Source organism: Scyliorhinus canicula, chromosome 13 (genome assembly GCF_902713615.1).
Source record: "Scyliorhinus canicula chromosome 13, sScyCan1.1, whole genome shotgun sequence".
In the NCBI taxonomy this organism is placed as follows: Eukaryota; Metazoa; Chordata; class Chondrichthyes; order Carcharhiniformes; family Scyliorhinidae; genus Scyliorhinus; species Scyliorhinus canicula.
In genome coordinates this window covers 25,772,294-25,796,930 of record NC_052158.1, presented here as the reverse complement: position 1 = coordinate 25,796,930, position 24,637 = coordinate 25,772,294, and the positions used below count along the sequence as shown (strand labels likewise).

The 24,637-nt window shown below is 44.4% G+C and overlaps 1 protein-coding gene across 1 annotated transcript in view; it reads right to left on the bottom strand.

Annotated features, from left to right (window-relative positions):
- LOC119975530 (zinc-binding protein A33-like) overlaps positions 1-24,637 on the bottom strand; it is a 556,168-nt gene that overhangs the window by 358,342 nt on the left and 173,189 nt on the right. Inside the window, exons 32-37 of the mRNA XM_038815321.1 lie at positions 17,726-17,758; positions 16,935-16,970; positions 13,313-13,339; positions 11,387-11,413; positions 10,615-10,638; positions 6,649-6,672 (exon numbers count right to left, since the gene is read on the bottom strand). Coding sequence (XP_038671249.1) covers positions 6,649-6,672; positions 10,615-10,638; positions 11,387-11,413; positions 13,313-13,339; positions 16,935-16,970; positions 17,726-17,758 — 171 coding nt within the window. The remainder of the gene's footprint in view (positions 1-6,648; positions 6,673-10,614; positions 10,639-11,386; positions 11,414-13,312; positions 13,340-16,934; positions 16,971-17,725; positions 17,759-24,637) is intronic.

The window sequence follows — 24,637 nt, the reverse complement described above, 5'->3', positions numbered from 1 at the left end:
TGTTATTCAGGGCTGGCCTGTGCATGAACTTCATTTCGTATTGTCCTTTTCCAGCACTGGCTCTGCCAGCAACACTGCCGGTTCTGAATGACAAATGCCTTGCTTCATGCTTTGCTCCAGGATTGAGCACACACATGGATGTGGACGGCACATTGTGGTATTGAGACAGTGCTCTGTAGTTCGACATGCAACCATTTGACTAGGCTACAAATGTATGTCTCCATATAACTTCACTGTTGGATATAAACCGTTCCGTGGTTTCGACGATGACCACAGCATAGTTCATAGAATTTACAGTGCAGAAGGAGGGCATTCGGCCCATCGAGTCTGCACCGGCTCCTGGAAACAGCACCCTACCCAAGGTTAACACCGCCACCCTATCCCCATAACCCATTAACCCCACCCAACACTAAGGGCAATTTTGGACACTAAGGGCAATTTATCATGTCCAAACCACCTAACTTGCACATCTTTCGACTGTGGGAGGAAACCGGAGCACCCGGAGGAAACCCACGCACACACGGGGAGGATGTGCAGACCCCGCACAGACAGTGACCCAAGTTGGAATCGAACCTAGGACCCTGGAGCTGTGAAGCGATTGTGCTATCCACAATGCTACCGTGCTGCCCCTTTAGAGCATGAACCTCTATTATCCAGGCCAATGCTTATCCCTCAAATAAACATCCCCGAAAACAATATTCTAGTTGTTACTACGGTGTTGCATGTTTCTGTGGAAATGGCGACGCCTATTCCGACACCAGTGATTGAATTTCAAAAGCACCTCATTGGTTGTGAACTGCTCCATGAGTTAAGTCAAAGTGAATATAAAAAGACACGTTTTCCTTTACTGTAACTAACTTATTCTCAAACACAGCTACTGACAATACGTCTCAGTATTAAGATATGCACTGATGCACCGACAGTTTTTTGGGTGAGCAGGTTGTACATTCCCATTGCATATTTAGTGTCAAAAAGTGTACTCATTGCACAACTGAATGGGAAAAATCTGTACCCCATGTTCTGGGTTCTCAGAATTGTGTAACGAGTTTCACTTGAGCTATTAGCTTGAATGATGGACCACAACATTTTCTGAACGTGGAAGTTCGAAGGAATACGTTATGTTTTGTTTCAGCATCGCCTCACAATTTTACCAGTCACTTCCTGGTAGAATTGTGGTAGTAGAAAACCTAGGCCGATTATAACACCACTTGTACACACGATTTCGCTCCCCTGTTTCCGTTGAGGGAACAAACATATTTGAGTGAATTTGAAATCCTCGGGCACCAGGATCGCCAGGTTGCAGCAGATTTGACTCCACCTTGAATAGGTCGTCGGGTAGGGCAAACATGGTGACCCATCGTTCACCTGAAATTCTTCTGTTTTCCGTTCTAAGTGGCTCGTTTGGATCTCAAAGGAAGAAAATTATTTTCTGCCCCATGCAAGAAAATTTCAAAGAACGTTGAAGCATCCGGAAGACAAACTGGGTAAAGCTACTATATAAGGAGCCGAGAGCGAGTGTCTGCACAAACAACATCAGCTCGAGAAACTTTTCTCACCACCGTGGGACTAGGCACGGATGTCCTATTTCCCCCTGCTGTTTGCATTTGCGATTGAGCATCGCATTAAGAAGTTCGGGGGTATGGAAAGGAACAGCGCGGCGTAGGTGAGGGGGGGGGGGGGTGTGGGTAGAGCATCGAGTGCCCTTATATGCCGAAGACGTGCTGTTATCCGTGTCAGAACCGATTATGTCGATAGGGGGGAATATTGGAGCTGGTTCGAGTGTTTGGGTATTTCTCGGGTACAAATTAAATCTAGACAAGAGTGAGTATTTTGTGGTGTCTCGGTCGGGAGTGGGGGCAGAGGTGGGGGGGGGGCTGCATTCCGTAGGGCAGTGACTCACCTTCGGAGCCTGGGGGTGCAGGTTGCCCGGAAGTGGGAAGTAACTCCGTAGTTACAATACTTCTAGTTTGGTGGGGAGAGTGAAAGCTGATCTGGCAAGGTGGGATGGTCTCCCTCACTGGCGGGTCGAGTACAGGCGGTTAAAATGAATGTGTTGCCGCGGTGTCTGATTATTTTTCAGTGCCTGCCGATTTTCCTGCCAAAGGCTTTTTTCAGAGAGACTGCAGGAAGGATTACTTCGTTCATATGGGGAGGGAAGGTGGCCACAGTTACAGAGGTGCTGCTACAGAGGGAAAGGCAGGCAGGGGGATTGGGTCTTCCAAACCTGATGTATTACTACTAGGCAGCGAATGAGGAGAAGCTGCGGAGCTGGGTCAGAGGGGTTGATTCCCAGTGGGTCAGAATGGAGGAGTGTTTGTGCAGGGTGTCGGGATTGAAAGCACCAGCAACAGCACCACTCGCGATGCCTCCGGAGAAATACTCAGGGAGTCCGGTAATAATAGCTTCATTGAGAATTTGGAGGCAGTTTCGCCAAATCCTCAGTTTGGGGCAGGTTCAAGGGAAATGCCGATTCGAGGGAACCACAGATTTGAGCCAGCGAGCTGGGGTGGAATTTTCGGAAATGGGAGGAGAAGGTGATTAAGACACTAAAAGATGTGTTTCTAAGGGGTCGGTTTGCAGGATTGAAGGAGCTGGAAGCGAAGTATGGGATGGAGCAGGGGGAAATGTTTCGATAGATGCAGATCCGAGTTTTTGCCAGACAGGAGTTACAGAGCTTCTTGGTGGAGCCGGCCTCCACATTGCTGGAGGAGGTGTTGACGACAGGGGGACTGGAAAAGGGGTTAGTGTCGGCGGTGTACGGAGCTATTTTGGAAGTGGAGAAGGCACCACTGGAAGGGATCAAAGCAAAATGGCAGGAAGAGTTGGGAGATGATATGGAGGAGGGGTACGGGTGTGAGGTGCTCTGGAGAGTGAACGCCTCCACCTCGCGCGTGAGGTTGGGGCTGATACAGCTCAAAGCGGTATACAGAGCACACATAACGGGTGCGAGGATGAGCCGATTCTTTGAAGGAGTAGAAGATGTGAATGAGCCTTGCATGTGGTGGGGGGGGGGGGGGGGGCGCTAATCACGTTCATATGTTTTTGGTCCTATCCAGAGCTAGAGGATTAATGGAAGGATCTTTTTAGGATAATTTGTAAAGTGGTGCACGTGAAACTGGACCCGGGCCCCCAGCAGGCCATATTCAGGGTGTCGGACCAGCCAGGATTGGAAACGGGTGCAGATGCAGATGTTGTAGTCTTCGCCTGATTGATCGCCTGGAGGGGGGTCCTGAGAGGTTGGAGAGCAACCACTCCACCCTGTGCCCTGCGTGGCGGGGGGACCTGTTGGAATTCTTGACTCTTGAGAGGGTTAAGTTTGAACGGAGGGGAAGGATGGATGGGTTCTACAAACCATGGCCATTATTCATTACGCTCTTTTAAGAACTGGATAACATCGAACATTAGCTGTGGCGGGTGGGTGGGAGGGTTGGGGGAGGGAGGCTGTGTGTGTTAATGGTGACTATGGGTGATCCCTGATTCCTTTTTGTCATTTGTTTCTGTGAACATGCGGGCTAATGTTTGGTTTTTTTTGGGAGGATGGGATCGTTGAAATTGATATGGGGAGTGACATATTTGTTATTGATTATTTTTTATTGTTTGGTGGAAATGTGGGAGAAATATGAAAAAGGAGGAGAGTGAAAAATATATAAAAAATAAATAAATAAATTGAACGCCAAAAGAATCGTTATGCAAAATGGAAAACGATGAATCTGAAATGGTTTCCAGTTTTCTATAGCGTGTGCAGTAATTCTCAAGTAAGGCAATGACTTCAGTGAAGAGATTTGATCCCTCTGCAGAATTTTATTCAGGGTAGTCATCAAATAAAGAGGAAAGGATCTGTGAAAGCAGGAATGATTTGAATCGTTGCTAATTTAGGAGCAGCACAGCTTCAGCCCGGGTATGATACAAAGGCAACTTGTGCCGCGTTGCTGCACAAACCCCTTGGCCACTGCATAAATGGTTGAGGGGTGAGCAATATTTTGTGGTAGTTTGATGACGTTGTCTAGTCTGCGGAATTTGTGATGGGGAAGTGTTTTTTCAATGAAAGGGGTGTTGATTCCATTACTACAGCCACAGAGCCTTTCGTGTCGTTATTTGGCCTGGTGGTGTTAGCCCTACGCACTAGCGTGTTGGTCGGCGAGCACGCTTATGTGTTCCTAAGGTGCTTGTGCATTTGCTTGTGACAAGTTTCCGCTGCAGGAGCTTTCGTGTTGCAATCTCCCTCTTAATGTTGCTCAGGACTGGGAGCCTTGGCAGTTGCGGTGATCGGCGGGTACCTGAGATGATATATATCCTCGTGCTGAATTGAGTTTCGACAAGACTGGCGTAAGATAAATTGTACACCTCGAGTGCACAGTACTTTGCAGTCGAGCAGACGATGCCAAGAGTAGATACTTAAGGTTTTACAGAGCCAGACTAACTGTTTTTGATCGTTGTTACTGTCTTGCTCAGAGGCTTTCTGTCTGTCAACATTCGATCAGGGGAAAACAAAAACATGCGGGATGTTGTTCGGGATTCAGTCTCTAGCCATTCAAATAGATATTGGGTTTCCTCATGGTACTGGCATTGTGGATGTGGAATACACTTCTAAAATTTACAGTACCGATTATTTGTTTTATAATTAAGGAGCAATTTACCGTGGCAATCCAGCTGTCATGCACATCTTTAGTTTCTGGAGGTCGAACCCACGCAAACACGTTCAAACCCCACACGGACGGCGTCGAATCCTGGTCCTCAGTGTGATAGCATGGAGGTGGAATATACCCAGGCCTGTGATGTTGTTGCTGGATAAACTGGTGATGTCTTATAATCGTTGGTCAGCTTTGCTACATCGCTTCTTCGTGTTGTCTTTGTTAAGCAAATATCCGAGTCTGAGAGGAACAAATGGGATTGCTAGCATAGATGAACACCCAAAAACTGGGTTGCAGGAAGAACATTGGTGCAGAGATTGAAAAGGGTGGGGGCTACAACTGCTCCAACAAAAAAAGTTGGACTGTTTCTTCCAGGTGCTTGTCTGATCAACAATATGCAGCATGAACAATATATCTTGGCATAATAGTTTAATGCCGCCAGTAACTCACGGAGGGAGAACCTTGAGATTTTGTCAAGGTCCAATGTGTCGTACGCTGCAGTGAGATCACGAAATACAGCGCTAGTTTTGAAGTTATTTCCAAAGCCGTTATTAATGAGCCTTGTTAGAGCAAGAACTTGGTTGAATTTGCATCGCCCTCACCAAATGCCGACTTGTGCAGCTTTCAAGATTTTATCCACCACTGGCTCCATCCATTGTAAGATGAGACATTCTCTGTTCTTGAAATGCACAGCGATCAGAGATATTGGTCGGTAGCTTGACAGTAACTGAGGCTTTTCGCATGGTCTTGGCAGGTGAGTTAATTTGGATATGGCAGTCTTCCTTCACAGACAACCCTTGGATTAAGCTATCCAACCCGTAGGCAAAGCTTTTCAAGAAAATCCGGAGGAATGTTTCCAGAGCCAGGAGCAGTACCCTCCTGGATTTAATGTATCACTATGTCCAAATCCACTGCAGTTAATAGTTCAGGGCATGGTCTCAATTGTAAACCCTTCGGAAGCTGTCCACACTTCTTCATTTTGTTCCGCACTATTTTCCCCGGGACACGTTTCCATATGGAGAAGATGGGTCGCTACTTTATTCACATTTACAGATAGTCGGTTTGGTATTAGTGCTTCCTTTCCTGTTCGAAGATGGTATAGGAATCTCCAGATTTTCTGGCTGGAGCACGTGAAATTCAAGTTTCTGGTTCTCACCTCGGCGGTAGACAGAGTCCAACGGCTCCACCAAGCGATCAGTTACATCTGGGTCACCAATTCCCTTGAGTGATGAAGGACAGACGTATATTCCTCTTCGAGACAGAGGGATTATTGTGGGATGGGTTTGGTGGATGGGTTGTAGGTGGCTTTTACCAGCAACCGAGCGATTAAAACAGAATATTTATTTCCTGAATTGTAAGTGTTTTTGAATGGTGTGCCAGATCTTAATTATTATCAGGACTTCCCTTGGCACTGGAAATGATATTTTTAGAACCATAGAGATCCAATCTTTCATCCTATGAATATTGTTTACAGTTTTGGAAACTTTTTAAACAATTGTTTTCTGTAGTGCTATCTCTCATCTTTGTTTCTTTCGAACCCTTTCTTTATTCCACTTATTCGTGGTAATGGACAGCAAATTAGAAATTGTTACTACATTTCTGATTCAGACTTTGCTTTCTTTCATCTCAGATGTGATTGGTTAATGGGATGCACATTAGCTGATACTCGACTATCATCGACTAGAAAGTTGAGTCTTGTTTCTCCCTTCATTGATTCTGCCAGACATTCTGAATATTTACCACATTTCTGTTTGCACTCCACAAGTTACTACCCTGCTAATCTGTTCCAATAATTATTGACAGTGAATAGAAGTGTAAAATGTCATGGAATCTGACGGGCAAGTGGACATCAAGTTCTACTTCAGAGGTCGTGCTGGGATTTATGCTGGATTGCCGCTTTATTCATACATACACAATGTGACGCTGCATTGCAATTTCGACATTCCTTGACGCAACGTGGCGAGTGAAATTTTAAGTGTCTTATGAATATATTTCAGAAAAAGTAACTTAGCCCTACCTGTCTTCATTTTCCCCTTCAGATCTGTAAAATAACGTATTACATTTGACTTATTTGCCCCCGTTGCTGGAGTACATGCGAGTCTGTGCGCGATGTTTGACGACGAACAATAATGAATCCACATCCTGTCTTATATCTCTCCGGAATTTTTTTGTACTATATAACAGTTTGCAGATTCGATACGATGAATAGTTGTAGCTCATTCATATATCCGGCCGTCTGTACTGTAGTTAATCACAGTCCATTAGGGACGGTAAACATCTCTGAAACAAAGAGCGAGAGAGGTCGTTTGATCCACAGCTGGGCTAAGGCAAGAAAGAAGGCTCCGAATTTGAACCAGTGTGGTTGGCGTTTATTTTCACAACACTCAAGCCAACTCAGGTGACTGACAACGAATTACAACAAAGTGATTGCTTCGAAAAGAAAATCAGTATTTTATATCCCGTGTTTTACATCAGTGCTTAAAATAAGAGAATATTTTTAAAACATGATGATAATGATAATGATGACATGACGGTCCCGAGAGGGCAAATTGTAAAATATACTGATATCAACATCGAATCATATATTGATGTATCACACATAGAATATTCTTAATTAACGTAATAGTAGACGATGTTTGTTAAAGGTAGGTCGTGCCTCGCAAACCTTATTGAGTTCTTTGAAAAGGTGACCAAACAGGTGGACGAAGGTAAAGCAGTTGATGTGGTGTATATGAATTTCAGTAAAGCGTTTGATAAGGTTCCCCACGGTAGGCTATTGCAGAAAATACGGAGGCATGGGATACAGGCTGATTTAGTAGTTTGGATCAAAAATTGGCTAGCTGTAAGAAGACAGAGGGTGGTGGTTGATGGGAAATGTTCAGCCTGGAGTTCAGTTACACGTGGTGTACCACAAGGATCTGTTTTGGGGCCACTGTTGTTTGTCATTTTTATAAATGACCTGGAGGAGCGCGTAGAAGGATGGGTGAATACATTTGCAGATGACACTAAAGTCGGTGGAGTTGTGGACAGTGTGGAAGGATGTTGCAGGTTACAGAGGGACATAGATAAGCTGCAGAGCGAGGCTGAAAGGTGGCAAATGGTGTTTAATGCAGAAAAGTGTGAGGTGATTCATTTTGGAAGCAGGAACAGGAATACAGGGTACTGGGCTCATGGTAAGATTCTTGGTAGTATGGATGAGCATGGAGGTCTCGATGTCCATGTACATAGATCCCTGAAAGTTGCCACCTAGGTTGACAGGGTTGTTGAGAAGGCGGACGGTGTGTTAGCTTTTATTGGTAGAGGGATTGAGTTTCGGAGCCATGAGGTCATGTTGCAGCTGTACAAAACTCTGGTGCGGCCGCATTTGGAGTATTTAGTGCAGTTCTGGTCGCCACATTATAGGAAGGATGTGGAAGCACTGGAAAGGGTGCAGAGGAGATTTACCAGAATGTTGCCTGGTATGGAGGGAAGATTTTATGAGGAAAGGCTGAGGGACTTAACGCTGTTTTCGTCAGAGAGAAGGTTAAGAGGTGACTTAATTGAGGCATACAAGATGATCAGAGGATTAGATAGGGTGGACAGTGAGAGCCTTTTTCCTCGGATGGTGATGGCTCGCACGAGGGGACATAGCTTTAAATTGAGCGGAGATAGATATAGGACAGATGTCAGAGGTAGGTTCTTTACTCAGAGACTAGCAAGGGCGTGGAATGCCTTGCCTGCAACAGTAGGGGACTCGCCAACATTAAGGGCTTTTAAATAGTCATTGGATCAACATATGGATTATAAGTAAAAAGTGTAGATAGGCTTTAGAGTGGTTTCACAGGTCGGCACAACATCGAGGGCTGAAGGGCCTGCACTGCGCTATAATGTTCTATGTTCTATGTTACCGTTTCCCGCTCAAAAACATCAGTCTTCATGGTTTTAAGCCATGTCACTCTTTAGTGGTGACATGTTTCCTCTCTTTCAATCGATTTCAGACCCTGCAAGGAATCTCTACCCTGACCCCATGCTACATGGGAATTAAATAAAATAAATGGAAATATTTATTCACTGGTATGAGATTGGAAAGTATTAATGTCCAAAGAGACGGAGGCATCCTTGCTTAAAAGTCACGAAATGCAGGCTCTGCAAGCAATTGGCATGGGAAATGGTAATATTAGTTTTCTCACAAGACGATTTTAGTATAGGAGTAATTATGTCCTGTTTGATTTTATAGTACGTTTGGTAGACCTGAAACCGGAGTATTGTCTGCAGTTTAGCCACATTAATAATAATAATCTTTATTGTCACAAGTAGGCTTACATTAACACTGCAATGAAATTACTCTGAAACCTACGGAAGGATACACAATAAGGATACAGAGTTGATAGATGAGTGAAAGGCTGAAGACGTTCTATACATAGACGTAAGTAAAGGCTTTGACAAGGTATCCCATGGTAGACTGGTAGAAAAGGTGAAGTCACATGGGATCAGAGGAGAGATGGCAAGTTGGATACAGAACTGGCTCCGTCACAGAAGGCAAAAGGTAGCATAAGAAGGATGATTTTCCATATGGAAGGCTATGATTAGCGGCGTTCCACAGGGATCAGTTCTGGGACCTTTGTTCTTCGTAGTGTATATAATGATTTTGAAGAAAATGTAGCTGGTCTGATTAGAGATTGACTGGACTGTGCCGGTATTCTCTTGACTTCAGAAGAATGACATGTGGTCTCATTGACACTTACATAATCCTTCAGGGGCTAGGAAAGAGCGGGGTGGAAAATTTGTTTCCCCTGCCTGGGAGCCTGGTACCAGGGGACCCAATCAGAATAAGGATAAACCATTTAGGACCGAGATGAGCAAGAATTTGTTAACATACAGGATGGCGAATACTTGCTATTCTTTACCACATCGGGCTTTGGAGCCTTAGTCACTGCATATTTTGAAGACCAAGATTGATGGATTCCTCGTTCTCATGACACCACAGGACGTGGAGATAACAAGGGAAATAATTCTACAATAGGCACAGCAATGATCTAGTCAGATGTGGAACGTGCCCGTGGGGCTGAATGGCCTTCTGCTGCTCCCATGTTCCCAATGATATTCAGCTAAGCTAATCCAGATGGTTTTCCGTACACACACTGGTGAGTTTTCGATCTGTAATATATAAATGCGTCTCTCACAAAATCGATCTTCATCTCTAATTGCCGCATGAGGTTACTCAGCGTGTGATCAAGAGTTGAATAATCTCTCGATCCAAATGTTTACAGACCTGCTGCGCTACCTCGACGCCACAGACACTTCAGCATTAAAATACCTGAATTTTTCTAAATCTTGCACTCCCAGAATCGCAATGTTTACCGCTTTATCCTCCTCATCAATCCAGTGACTCAGATAAGACTACAACAGGGCTGCATAATTGGTGGTGCCTTCGATCCTTTCAATTCCATACCTAACTTAAGATATCATAACCTGGGCTACTGTTTGCAATAGGGCAGACACACAGTGAGGAGAAGAGGCTTTTCCGATTTCTACATTTCCTCAAGCTCTAGAATGGGTTACACACAAATTTCCTGATACCATGAATCTATGCCAAGCAGAATATTGCACAGAAAGCGAATTAAAACATTCAATTCAGTGGGACTTTGCCTCAGCGACACGTGGCTTGTTCGTAGCCTGCTAATATGCAGCACTATTTCAAAGCGCCAGCATCCCAGCTTCGATTCCCGGCTTGGGTCACTGACTGTGTGGCGTCTTCACGTTCTCCCCGTGTCTGCGTGGGTTTCCTCTGGGGGCTCTGGGTTCCTCCCACAAGTCTCGAAAGATATCGTTGTTCGGTGAATTGTGCATTCTGAATTCTCCCTCAGGGTAGTCGAGCAGACGTCGGAGTGTGGCGACGAGGGGATCTTCACAGGAACCTCATTGTAATTTTAATGCAAGTCAACTTGTGACACTAATAATGATTAATATTATTACAATATTGTACAACGCATCTGTAACTCACCTTTCAGTTGCAAGATCGTCTCAGCTGATGACATAGAAAAGATAGGTCAGTAACTGATATGGAAGATGTTCTTGCAATGGAAAATAATGGATTAAATACACTAAGATTATATTCAATGGTTTACTTATAATCCTTAAATTGCAATATTTCACACTCCTTGAATGGAAATATTGACTTTTGCATATTTTACAGGTTGAATATGTTACAATTATCTACTACCATAAAATTGTTGTTTGTAATTTTGCAGAATAGATCCTTCGGGAACAAAATATGGCATTGTTTGGGCTATTATTTTAGCACCGCCGTTTAACCATTTGGAATAATACTCTGTATCCAGTTTGTATGCTTGTCACACAGTCAAAATCTACGTGGGAACAACTCCAATTTTCATAGACTGAAGCTTTGCAAGACCAGCGTTATTATTTCCCCCTTATTGCCGTTGAGAATATGATGCAAACCCACATTTTTAAAGTTTTCGTTAACTATGTTATTTAATGAAACATTAAGGAAGTAATATACTATGGTCAGTCGTAAAGTATTGATAACTAATCAAATGGTGTGAAGGATTATCTTATTTCATTAGGCAGTAGCAATGGGATATTATCAGTCCTGATGAAATATCATCGACTTAAAATATTACCGTTTGATTTCCTGAACATTTCCTGCATTTCTGTTTGCTTTGATAACGTATTGACTACTATTCCTTTGACAACAAGAAATGAAGTTTCCACGGAATGAGATGTTTAATCATTAACTTTTTTGCGGAGATTACCGAGTTTTGCTTGCAGTGTGTCTTTTTCTGAAAGAGAGTAAAACACAAGTAACGATAGGAAGCTCAAATTGAGTTCTTCGAGAATGTTGAGCTCATTAGAAAGCGCCCAGGTAGATTTTCAGAGCGTGTATCATATCCAACAATGCGAATTTTATTTTATTTGTAGGAGTAATATTGATGGGTGTACTTTTCGTGGATTTCCCGAATGCATTCGACATGGCACAACAGACAGCATTAGGAAAATTAGCGGGTATGTAATTGCAAGCAGATGATTGACCTGAAATCTCATTGCCGTACGAAATGTATTCTAAGACCACCTACTACTGGTGGATGTTTCGTGAAGCATGTTTCCAGATGGATACACTGGCAATAATGGCTTCTTGACGGCCTAGACCTGGTTCGGGTGATGAAGGCCCCGAGTTTACCTCAATAAGCAAGTAATCAAAAGGAACACGAGGAAGATTATCTCTTACATTGAGAGTGGTTAAAATATGAAATTTACTATCTGAAAAGTTGGGGAAGGATGGCACAATCGTCACTTTCAATAGAAAATAAATTACATCTGAAGAAATAAAGGCAACTGCACCGTTACGATAAACGGGGCTGGCGAGCAGGCGTACTTAAATTGCTCTGAGAGAGAGACAGCACATGTTACACACGAAGAAAATTCATCCCCTTCTGCCCGTAATCTCTGTTGTTGAATCTGCGTTTTGATGTTTCTTGATAATTACATAGTGCAAGGAACTCTTGGATTCACGAGTTTGCCAAAGACACAAATTAGAATGGTATATTTTCAGTTAAAAGTCACTTCAAAATCCTTGACTCTTTTTCGGGATCAGATTTTGAAATGATGGTCGCAAATATATTTTACTGTCTGTACAAATCAAGTAAACCAGCCTATTACAAACCACAGCATGTGCTCAGGGTTCTGGTGCGACTGAGATTTACACCTTGCTGAGCTTTGGTGCGCCATTGAAGTTCAAATGTGGAGTATCCGTGTAAGATAAGAGTTGAAAGATAGCTATGTCTTAACCAGTATCTATGGCCTTTTCATGTTATTTTAGGATAAGATTTAATAATAATACGATCGCTGATTTTCTATTTTTAGAATTAAATGGTAAATTAATTATTATATAATTATAATTCCTATCAACACCGAAAGAATATCCGAGTGTATGATGTTGTTTGTGGAAATCGAGAAAACAACGCAATCAAAAAAAACAACTTAATCAATTGTTCTAAAGATAATCATTTAACCGATTTCTACTGATCAATACATTATTATTAACATAAAAGATTCGGATATCTATGAAGCCAATGGGAAATACAATCTGCTTGACTTTCAGGCGGGTGGATTGAGGTTGTTGGACATCGGGCTCCGGGTTCCGCACATCGGCAGTCCCACTCTATGTCGGGTGCTGAGGTGGGGGGAGAGGGGCGGGGTGGTCAGTCGGATCGGTCGGGTCGGAGATGGAGAATCTCGTTCCATTGTTGTTCGGGGACTACCTTATGAGTGCAAAGGGGAAGGGCTGGTGCTGGTGCTGGGATAGAATTCGCTGTGCGATCGTGTGCGTTGGGGCAATATCTTTGTGTTGAACATGGTTACATTGAAGTCAGAAGTGGCTTCTGTATTGTCGTCTTTTCAGCTTAACTATCAGCACAACAGAGGCAAAGCCGTCCAAATGTTGCAATTTGAACCGCTTTGTTTGATCGATTTGAACCCAATGTAGGGGAAGTTTATGCTTCTGTCAAATTGCACGGAAACCCTGTCTGGGAGCCTCCGGAAGTCTTTCCACCAGCGCATCTTTGAATTATCTCCCAAATCTGACACCGAGACCCAGCAAATTACATTGGTTTGTGACTCCTGGAGTATTTATTTCCCCATATTAATAGAATAACTTTTTAAGGTGTTTAAAGCAGATTAACCTTTTTTAGCTGCATCGAGCTGGGTCGCTGTGAAGAGAAATACAATGGTTAAAACAAAAATCACGAGTTGGCATATCTGACATATTCAATGGATCTGAAGGTACAAAGTGAAAATGACATACGCACTGATTACACTGATAGATTGTGGAGGATTGTAAGGATACGTGTTTCCCTGCCCTGCAGTTTTAACGCCTCCATATTGAAGGATTGCCGTAGACCCAAATTCAGGGATTTTGGACGTGTTGGATATTCATTATGTCAGCACCTTTTGTCAAGAAACTGATGAACCTTTCACAATTATGGGGATAGGGTGGAGGTGTTGACCTTGGGTAGGGTGCTCTATCCAAGAGCTGGTGCAGACTGGCCGAGCCGAATCGCCTCCTTCTGCACTGTAAATTCTATGATAATCTATGATTAATCTAGAACAAAGGTTCGGCACAACATCGTGGGCCGAAGGACGTGTTCTGTGCTGTATTTTTCAATGTTCTATGTTGTAATTGTTTGATTTTAACGAAAGCTGAAACTAAACTACAGACACATAATTCAGCAACCTTGGAAAAGCAGATGGAAAAAGGGAAGTTGATGCAGTAACAGACAAAAATACAGCGAACGAATGAGGTTTCCTCTCAAAGAAAGTTGAGGAATTTGAACATGAAGAACTCAGAGTTCAGATTTGTAGCATCGGGAAGGAAATGAAGGAGACACATGTGGGAAATCATGTGAGAAAATGGGCCGTATTTGGGAAAAGCTTGACGTGTAATATCATCTGGCATGGTCTAAATCTCGTTGTAATTATTGGCGCAGACGCGATGGGCCTTTTCCATGTTGCAGATATCATTGACTCTATTACTCTAAGACTTAAAAAGGGGAAGAATTGCTGCAGCTGAGATTATATCAGAAGCTCTTGTCTCCTTACTCAAGAAAGGATAATAATATAACAGATATAATAACTTATTTTGTGACAAGTAGGCTTACATTAACATTTCAATGAAGCTACTGTTAGAATCCTCTAGTCACGGAGAGAACGTACAGACTCCACACAGACAGTGACCCAAGCCGGGAGTCGAACCTTGGAGCCTGGCGCTCTGAAGCAACAGTGCTAACCACTGTGCTACCGTGCCGTAATCACATTCGAAGAGTGGCCACTCTATTGATTCCTGTGGTAAACGTACTGTCTTTCGAGGGACGGCAGCGAAGCTTTGGCAAGTATCCATTCGAGTTGAGAGGTATTACTGAGCATCTTATTGAAAAGTACCATGTTCTTAGAGGACCTGACGGTGTGCATGCTGTAAGGAATTTCCCTCTTTTGGGAGAGACTAAAACGAGAGGATATTGTTTAAAATCAGGGGTCACGCATTTAAGGCGAGGTTTTTGTATCACTGTCAGATGGTAGTTAGACTGTGGAATTGTCTTCCCCCGGCAGCAATCGAGGCAGGCGTGCTGGACGAAAGAAGATCGACCCACAATTGTCAAGTTACCTCCATGGACAGATGTGAGCGGTGCCAAAGAGGCCCGGCCCCACATGTTCTGGTCTTGCCCCAGACTTGTGGAGTACTGGACAGCCTTCTTCGAGGCTATGTCCAAAGTGGTGGGGGTGAGGGTGGAGCCATGCCCGATAGTGGCGGTCTTCGGGGTTTCAGACCAGCCAGATCTATTCCTGGGGAGGAGGGCGGACGCCCTTGCCTTTGCCTCCCTGATCGCCCGCCGTAGAATCCTGTTTGGCTGGCGGTCAGCAGCACCGCCCAGAGCTGCAGACTGGCTGTCCGACCTCTCGGATTCTCTCCAAATGGAGAAAATCAAATTCGCCATCCGAGGGTCGGACGACGGCTTCCACAGAACGTGGGAGCCATTCATGCAATTGTTCCGGGACCTGTTTGTGGCCAACGTACAAGAGGAAGAATAGTCGGGGGAAGGTAGCCGGCGGGGAGGGGGGGGGGGGGGGGGGGGGCTACGGGCTCGTTACGGGGGTTTGATGGCTAGCTAAGGCCCAAAATCAAACTAAATAAATGCCAATAAACATGTTGGGGAATGTAAAATATGTATGCCGGCGAAGAGGGGGAGGCCACAGTTATGACTACGAAGATGCTCACCTGTAAATATATATGTTAATTTTTGCGTGTTTTTTTTTCTCTCTCTAACAATTTGTAATTTGTTCAATATAAAACATGAAAACTGAATAATAAACATTTATAAAAAAAAAAGTTACCTCCATGGATCATGTTAGACCTAATCAAAAATATAACCCTGGAGACTCTTAAAAACGAAGAAAATAGAGCATCCAATTCTTTGTTTCCGAATTTAGGGGCAATTTAGCGTGGCCAATTCACCTACCTTACACATCTTCCGTAGAATTTACAGCGCAGAAGGAGGCCATTCGGCCTATCGAGTCTGCACCCACTCTTGGAAAGAGCACCCTACCCAAGCCCACACCTACACCCTATACCCATAACCCAGTAACCCCACTCAACACCTTCTAACAATGACATTTTGGACACTAAGGGCAATTTAACATGGCCAATCCCCCTAACCTGCACATCTTTCGACTGTGGGTGGAAACCGGAGCACCCGGTGGAAACCCGCGCAAACATGGGGACAATGTGCAGACTCCCCACCTGCGACCCTGGAGCTATGAAGCAATTGTGCTAACCAGAATGCTGCCATGCTCCCCTTGTATGTGTGTGTGGGGGGGGGGGGGGGGGAGGTTGGGGGGGAGGGTGGGAGGGGTGTTGTGGGAGAGACCCACGCAGACACTGGGGGAATATGCAAACTTCATACGGACAGTAACCCAGCATTGGGATCGAACCTATGGCCTGCAGAGCCGTGAGGCAGCAGTGTTAATCACTGCGCCGGCTTGCCGCCCCAACTCAATAAACTCGGAGACGAGTTTTTGTTTTTTCTTTGTATAGGCGCCGCTGGCTAGGCGAGCACTTATTGCCCACCCAAGTTCTCTTTGAGAAGGTGAGGTTGTGAGGAGCACTTGTTAAACATCTGTCCACGTTGCAAACGAATACCACCCTGCTGTTAGGAAGGTAATTCCAGAACTTGTTCCCAACGTCAATGAAAGAAGGACGGTATAGTTAGAAGCCACGATAGCGTGCATTTTGGGTATATGTTGATGCCAGGTGGTCGGTCCGCTTTCGTTGGTTTAATTAGACTCCGTAGAGTATGACACAGGTGGACTGTTCGGTGATGACGGACAGCATTTAAGAGTGAAGCACATTGCTTTACGTCTGGAGTTACATGTTGGCGAGACTGAGCTAGGTAGAAAGCCATGTTTCCACCCCTGATTGACATTAACGAGCCATGTGGAATTTTATTGCAATGGGCAATGGTTTCATCGTCACCATTACTGAATTACTTATTAAATAGAAATTCGATTGTGAAATATGAACGTGTTGCCCTGGAATATAAGCCTTGTCCTCTGGATTACTTTATTCTCATGATATTGCCACTGCGTCCTTAATTGGTGTAACCCATAATGTGATTTTAATGCAACTAAATTAACTGCACATAATATCGCTAACGTCTGTGCACAATTCCCCTTCAAATGCTACCAGTTTCAGTCATATGCCAGAATTTGAATATACCATCTAATCCCAGGAAAGTGTTTTCTCCCTCTTACCAAGATCCGCTCGTCCGGTTGGTGCGGGTATGGCTGCTGAGAAAGGAGTGAACATTTTTGTAGTTACATTTTTGGAATGTAATTTAGTCCCCACAGATTCCGCCGAAATTGACTAACGAACGCCAGCAGATGATTTTATCACAGTGTATTTCATCTTAATCGCGGCAAATGAACTTTAAACCTCGGTTATATACATTCGAGAAAACAGACGATTAAGTTGTGACTGCTGATTAACGGAATCCAAAATATATATCGACCGGCTTGAATCAACTTAATATAATTCCATTCGATATTTCACCTTCCATTAGCCCGAACGAGCTGTCGGCATCTGAGTGGCAGGACCGTCAACTTAGGTTGCTTCGGAGCTCCTTGAGAGGCATCGTATATTCCGAGGTTTTTCCAAATTAAATCGCAGGAAGATTTCGTGGCGTTGCCGTCTTAATAGTGGCGACCCAACTCGCGTTCCCTATTGGGAATGGAGGCTATTCTCTATCCCCATTGCGTATAAAAATGGCTGCATTTTGTATCATGTTCAAATACAGTCATGCAATTGGCCGAGAATGCTTTAGCAGCATCTTCTGACACGCACTCGCTACACAAGACCAGTTGGTGCCCTGGAACGATGCCAGTTACAACCGCCACTCCAAGAAATACATCAGCAGAAACTGCAGTTCAGAAGACAACTTCCTGCACAGTCTGAAAGCACTTCGGAACAGCTGCCCACAGCGGATGGACAGATACATAATATAAAAGAAAGGAATGGAAAATAAATAAATAATTCCTACGAGCACCTTCAGCGGTAGGAGTTATTCCTTTCTTTAAATCTGAAAATAAAGATAACAAAGATATTTTAATACTCGAGAAAAATGTAGAAAATTCCGCATGATTAACTGTGTAGGCCAAATCTTCACAATTATAAACAAGTTTGTCTCGGACTGTATCTGATCTGGCTTGGTCATAAGGAGCGTCGGACATTCACTTCCGCTTCTAGTTAATCTGGATAACATACAAAGAACAAAGAAAAGAAAAGTACAGCTTCAGTTTTTCAGCGGTCGCAGCGAGCGCAGTAACCAGGGGGCTGTCTGGATGGTAAGTTTCCCGGTTTAAAAACTTACCTTACAGGAGCGATGAGAGGGAGGAGCTGAGTGGGAGCGGTCGAATTGCGCTCTGGGAAGGTGAGTGAACTGATATATTTGGGCATTTATTTGCTATTATAGTTGGACTAAGTTATGCTTAAGATTAAAAATGGCGGGAGATCTCAGACACCTTATGTTCCTCTTGCCCTGTGTGGGAGTTCAGGGACGCGGCCGATGCCCCTGACTCCTTCACGTGCGGGAAGTGTGTCCAGCTGCAGCTCCTGTTAGACCGCATGGCGGCTCTGAAGCTACGGCTTGACTTACTTTGAAGCATCCGCGATGCTGAGGAGGTCGTGGATAGCACGTTTAGCGAATTGGTCACACCGCAGATTAGGATTGCTGAGGGAGAAAAAGAATGGGTGACCAAATGGCAGAGAAAGAGCAGGAAGGCAGTGCAGGTTTCCCCTGCGGTCATCTCCCTCCAAAACAGGTATACCGTTTTGGATACTGTTGGGGGTGATGGCTCACCAGGGGAAAGCAGCAATAGCCAGGTTCGTGGCACAGTGGCTGGCTCCGCTGTACAGAATGGTGGGGAGAAGAGTTGAAGGGCTATAGTCATAGGGGATTCAATTGTAAGGGGAGTAGATAGCCGGCTCTGTGGTCTAAAACGGCACTCCCGAATGGCATGTTGCCTCCCAGGTGCACGGGTCAGAGATGTCTCAGATGGGCTGCAGAACATTCTGAAGGGGGAGTGTGAACATCCAGTTGTCTTGGCGCATATAGGCACCAATGATATAGGTAGAAAACTGAATGAGGTCCTACAAGCAGAATGTATGGAGTTAGGAGCCAAGTTAAAATGTCGGACCTCAGAGGTAGTAATCTCAGGATTGCTACCAGTGCCTCGTGGTTGTCAGAGTAGAAATGAAAGAATAGGCAGGATGGTGATGTCTAGCACGAGGGGACATAGCTTTAAATTGAGGGGAGATAGATATAGGACAGATGTCAGAGGTAGGTTCTTTACTCAGAGAGTAGTAAGGGCGTGGAATGCCTTGCCTACAGCAGTAGTGGATTCGCCAACACTAAACACATTCAAATGGTCATTAGATAGGCATATGGATGATCAGGGAGTAGCGTAGATGGGCTTTAGATGCGTTTCACAGGTCCGCCCAACATCGTGGGCCGCAAGGCCTGCACTGCACTGTAATGTTTTATGTTCTATGTTCTAATGTGTGGCTTGAGAGATGGTACAGGGGGAGGGGTTCAGATTTTTGGGATATTGGGACCGGTGCTGGGGGAGGTGGGACGACTACAAATTGGACGGTCTACACCTGGGCCGGACTGGAACTAATGCCCTTGGGTATGCGTTTGCTAACGCTGTTGGGGAAGGTTTAAAATAATGTGGCAGAGGGATGGACACCAAATGAGGAGGTTAGTGGTCAGTAAGGAGGTAGTAACTAAAGCCTGTAAGGAGCTAGATCATTAAGTCAGCGTGACTAAGGGAAGAGTAGACAGGGAGCAGATGATGAATGCAAAGGGACTGGTAGTCTGAGGTGCATTTTTAAAAATGCAATCAGTGTAGTAGGTAACGCAGGTGATCTTAGGGCTTGGATTAGTACCTGGGAGTGTGATGTTATTGTTATTACTGAGACTTGGTTGAGGGGAGGGTATGATTGGCAACTAAATACCACAGGATATCGATGCTTCCGGCGAGTAGAGAGGGAGGGAAAAGGGGTGGTGGAATTGCATTGCTGGTCAGAGAGGATATCACAGCTGTGCTTAAGGAGGGCACTATGGAGGACTCGAACCGTGAGGCGATATGGGCAGAGCTCAGAATAGGAAGGGTGTGATAACAATGTTGGGGCTGTACTACAGACCTCCCAACAGCGAGCGTAAGATGGAGGTGCAAATATCTAAACAGATTAGGGAGAGATGTTGGAGATTTTAATTTCACAACATTGACTGTGATACACTTAGTTTTAGAGGTCTAGATGGAGCAGAATTAGTAAGGAGCATCCAGGAGGGTTTTCGAGAGAAGTGTGTAAATAGTCCAACTCAGGAAGGGGCCATACTGGACCTGGTGTTGGGGAATGAGCCCGGCCATGTGGTTGAAGTTTCAGCAGGGGATTACTTTGGGAATAGTGATCAGAATTCCGTAAGTTTTAGAATACTCATGGCCAAAGACGAGAGTGGTCCTAAAGGAAGAATGCTAAATTGGGGGAAGGCCAACTATACCAAAATTCGGCTTCAGCTGGGGAATGTGGATTGGGAGCAACTATTTCAATGTAAATCTGATATGTGGGAGGCTTTTAAAGAGAGGTTTCTTAAAGTGCAGGACAGACATATCCCGGTGAAAATGAGGGGGAGAAGTGGCAAGATTAGGAAACCATGGATGACAGGTGAAATTGTGAGACTAGGTAAGAGGAAAAAGGAAGCACACATAACGTCTAGGCGACTGAACACAGACGAAGCGATGGAAGAATATCGGGAATGTAAGACCAATCTGAAACGAGGAATCAAGAGGGCTAAAGGGGTGTCATGAAATATCTTTAGCAAACATGGTTAAGGAAAATCCCAAAGCCTTTTCTTCATATATAAGGAGCAAGAGGGTAACTAGAGAAAGGGTTGGCCACTCAAGGACAAAGGAGGAAAGTTATGCGTGGTGTCAGAGAAAATGGGTGAGATTCTTAACGAGTACTTTGCATCGGTATTCACTGAGGAGAGGGACATGACGGATGTTGAGGTTAGGGACAGGTGTTTGATTACTCTAGGTCAAGTCGGCATAAGGAGGGAGGATGTGCTCGGTATTCTAAAATGCATTAAGGTGGACAAGTCCTCAGGTCCAGATGGGATCTATGCCAGGTTACTGAGAGAATTGAGAGAGGAAATAGCTGGGACCTTAACAGATATATTTGCAACGACCTTGAACACGGGTGAAGTACGGGAGGACTGGAGAATTGCTGATGCTGTCCCCTTGTTTAAGTAGGGTAACAGGGATAATCCAGGTAATTATAGACCGGTGAGCCTGATGTCAGTGCTAGGCAAGCTGCTGGAGAAGATACTGAGAGATGGATCTATTCACATTTGGAAGAAAATAGACTTATCAGTCACAGGCAGCATGGTCTTGTGCGAGGAAGGTCATGTCTTACAAACCTAATAGAATTCTTTGAGGAAATTACAAAGTTGATTGATGAGGGAAGGGCTGTGGAAGGCATATACATGGACTTCAGTAAGGCGTTTGATAAGGTTCCCCATGGTAGGCTGACGGAGAAAGTGAACTGGAAGGGGTCCAGGGTGAACTAGCTAGATGGATAAAGAACTGGCTGGGCAACATGAGACAGAGAGTAGTAGTGGAAGGGAGTTTCTAAAAATAGACAACTGAGACCAGTGGTGTTCCACAGGCATTCGTGCTGGGACCACTGTTGTTTGTGATATGCATAAATGATCTGGAGGATGGTACAGGTGGTCTGATTAGGAAGTTTTCAAAGATTGGTGGAGTAGCAGAGAGTGAAGGGGACTGTCAGAGAATGCAACAGAAGTGATAGATTGGAGAGTTGGGCGGAGAAATGGCAGGAGTTCAATCCGGGCAAATGCGAGGTGATGCATTTTGGAAGATTCAATTCAAGAGCAAACTATACGGTAATTAAAATGCCCTGGGGAAAATTGATGTACAGAGAGATCTGGGTGTTCAGGTCTATTGTACCCTGAAGGTGGCTGCTCAGGTCGATAGAGTGGTGAAGGAGACATACGGCATGATTTCCTTCATCGGAAGGGGTATTGACTACACGAGTTGGCAGGTCATGTTACAGTTATATAAGATTTTGGTTGGGCCACATTTGGAACACTGTGTACAGTTGTGGGCGCCACATTACCAAAACGTTGTGGATTCTTTGGAGAAGTTGCGGAGTAGGTTCACCAGGATGTTGCCTGGTATGGAGGGTGCTAGCTTTTAAGAGAGGGTGAGTAGATTATGATTATTTGCATTAGAAAGACGGAGGTTGAGTGGGGACCTCATTGAGGTCAACAAAATCATGAGACGTATAGACAGGGTGGATTGCAAGTAGCATTTTCCCAGATGGGGGAATCAATTACTAGGGGTCGCGAGTTCAAGGTGAGAGGGGAAAAGTCTCAGGGAGATATACGTGGAAAGTTCTATTCGCTGAGGGTGGTGGGTGCCTGGAATGCATTGCCGGTGAATGTGGTAGAGGCGGGTACGATAGCGTCAATTTAGATGTATCTGGACAGATACATGAATGTGCAGGGAGCAGAGGGATACAGATCCTTAGAAAATAGACGGCAGTTTTACATAGAGGATCTGGATCGGCGCAGGCATGGAGGGCCGAAGGGCTTGTTTCTGTGCTGTAACTTTTATTTGTTCTTTGTTCTTAGGAACAGGCCCTTTGGCCCTCCAAGTCTGTGCCGACCATGCTGCCCGTCTGAACTAAAATCATGTACACCTCTGGGGTCCGTATCCCTCTGTTCCCATCCTATTCATGTATTTGTCAAGACGCCCCTTAAACGTCACTATCGTACCTCCTTCCACCACCCCTCCGGCAGCGAGTTCCGGGCAACTACTACCCTCTGTGTAAAAAACCTGCCTCGTACATCTTCTCTAAACCTACGTCCCTTAGAAATTGGCCCCCTACCCTGGGAAATAGCCCCTCGCTATTCACTCTGTCTATGCCCTTCATAATTTTGTAGACCTCTATCAGGTCGCCTTCAACCTCCGTCGTTCCAGTGAGAACAAACCGTGTTTATTCAACCTCCCCTCATAGCTAATGTCCTCCGGCCCAGGCAATATCTTAGTAAATCTCTTCTGCACTCTCTCCAAAGCCTCCACAGCCTTCTGGTCGTGTGGCGACCAGAATTGAACACTATACTCCAAGTGTGGCCGAACTAAGGTTCCATACAGCTGCAACGTGACTTGCTAATTTTCATAATCAATGCCTCGGCCAAGAAAGGCAAGCAAGCCGTATGCCTTCTTGACTACCTGCTCCACCTGTGTTGCCACTTTCAGTGACCTGTACACCCAGATCTCTCTGACTGTCAATACTCTTGAGGGTTCGATAATTCACTGTATATTCCCTACCTGCATTAGACCTTCCATAATGCATTACCTTTCACTTTGCCGGATTGCACAGCATCTGCCATCTCTCCACTCACGTCTCCAAATGATTTAAATCCTGCTGTACCCTCTGACAGTCCTAATCACTACGTAATTCCACCAAACTTTATGTCATCCGTAAACTTCCTAATCGGACCAATTACATTTTCCTACAAATCATTTATATATACTACGAACAGCAAAGCTTCCAGTACTGATCCCTGCCGAGCATCACTATTCACAGCCCTTCAATCCGAAAAGCACCTTTCCATTGATACTCTACCTTCTATGACCTAGCTAGTTCTGTATCCATACACTGGTATAAGAGGTGTCATATCCGACACGACCCACTTTCCGCAACCTCCAATGGTAACATCAGATTTTAATACATTAGTAGATCGTGATTTAGAGTCAGCTAACATAATGGAACGGAAGCGGGCGTCAAATCAACGCCTGATCCATATAGCACAATCCAGATAGGTCCACCACATCGCCTCATCTCCCGAACAATACAAATTTAATTTGCTGAAATGGACGCCCATCTTCCGTTTGAAATCATTGATTTTCTCCGCCAACCCCGGCCTCCAAGGCAGCTAATTCCAGCTTCTTCTGAACATATTGCCCGAATATTTTGTTCAGGAGCATATTTTACTCCTCGTTCGTGTACGACGAGGAAAAGTAACAGTTTCATTTGGTTGCCTTATCTAAACATGACATAATGTGGCGGCCTCCATATTATCGCTCCTAAATCTCATTCTTTGCAACTAGAACAACACAAACTTTTAATTGAATCACTATATCTGCAATCGCAAACTATTATCTCCTTTGTATTGCTTCAGGGATTCTCCCATCCTCCCCAAAGCTCGGTGATCAGAAATGGTCGCATTATTTTATTTTTGGTTTAATATAAGCTTTGTATAACTTTACGAAGTCACGGTCCTATTTATTTTCCCAACTGCTCCTTCAACAGTATCTGCCACCTTCAAAAATGTATTCAAATGAACCTCCACTTCTCATTGGGAAACACCCGTGTCTACCGTCCTCCAGTTGAAAGGACAACCTTATACCCTGACAATGCTTTCTCTGCTTGAGACATTAAAAAATTCGAATCTACTAATGACCCTTTTTCATGTGCTGCTACTTTTCCAACAATATTTTCATAAATGTACATAATATCTATGGCATTACCTTCATCCACTATATCTGTTCCTTCATGAAAAACATTCAATTCAATGTCTGCATCACAATCTGTCTTTATTAATCATCGTCAGCTTTTCTTCGCTCAAATCTCTCCAAGGTTATGTTAAATATTGCAATTTTAATTGTTCATCGAGGTTTACTGATCGCCGATGTTACACTGAGTGGCGTGTCGTTACTCGAAATGTCTGGACATTATTTTTGATTAATTATTCCACATTTTTCGCTGTCCCATGCTTTAGCATCTCTCTTGTATGAAGCCAAGTTGTAAGATTATAGAAAACTTTCCACCATCTTGCCAACAGCCCCGCTCCCCTCACCTTCTGGAG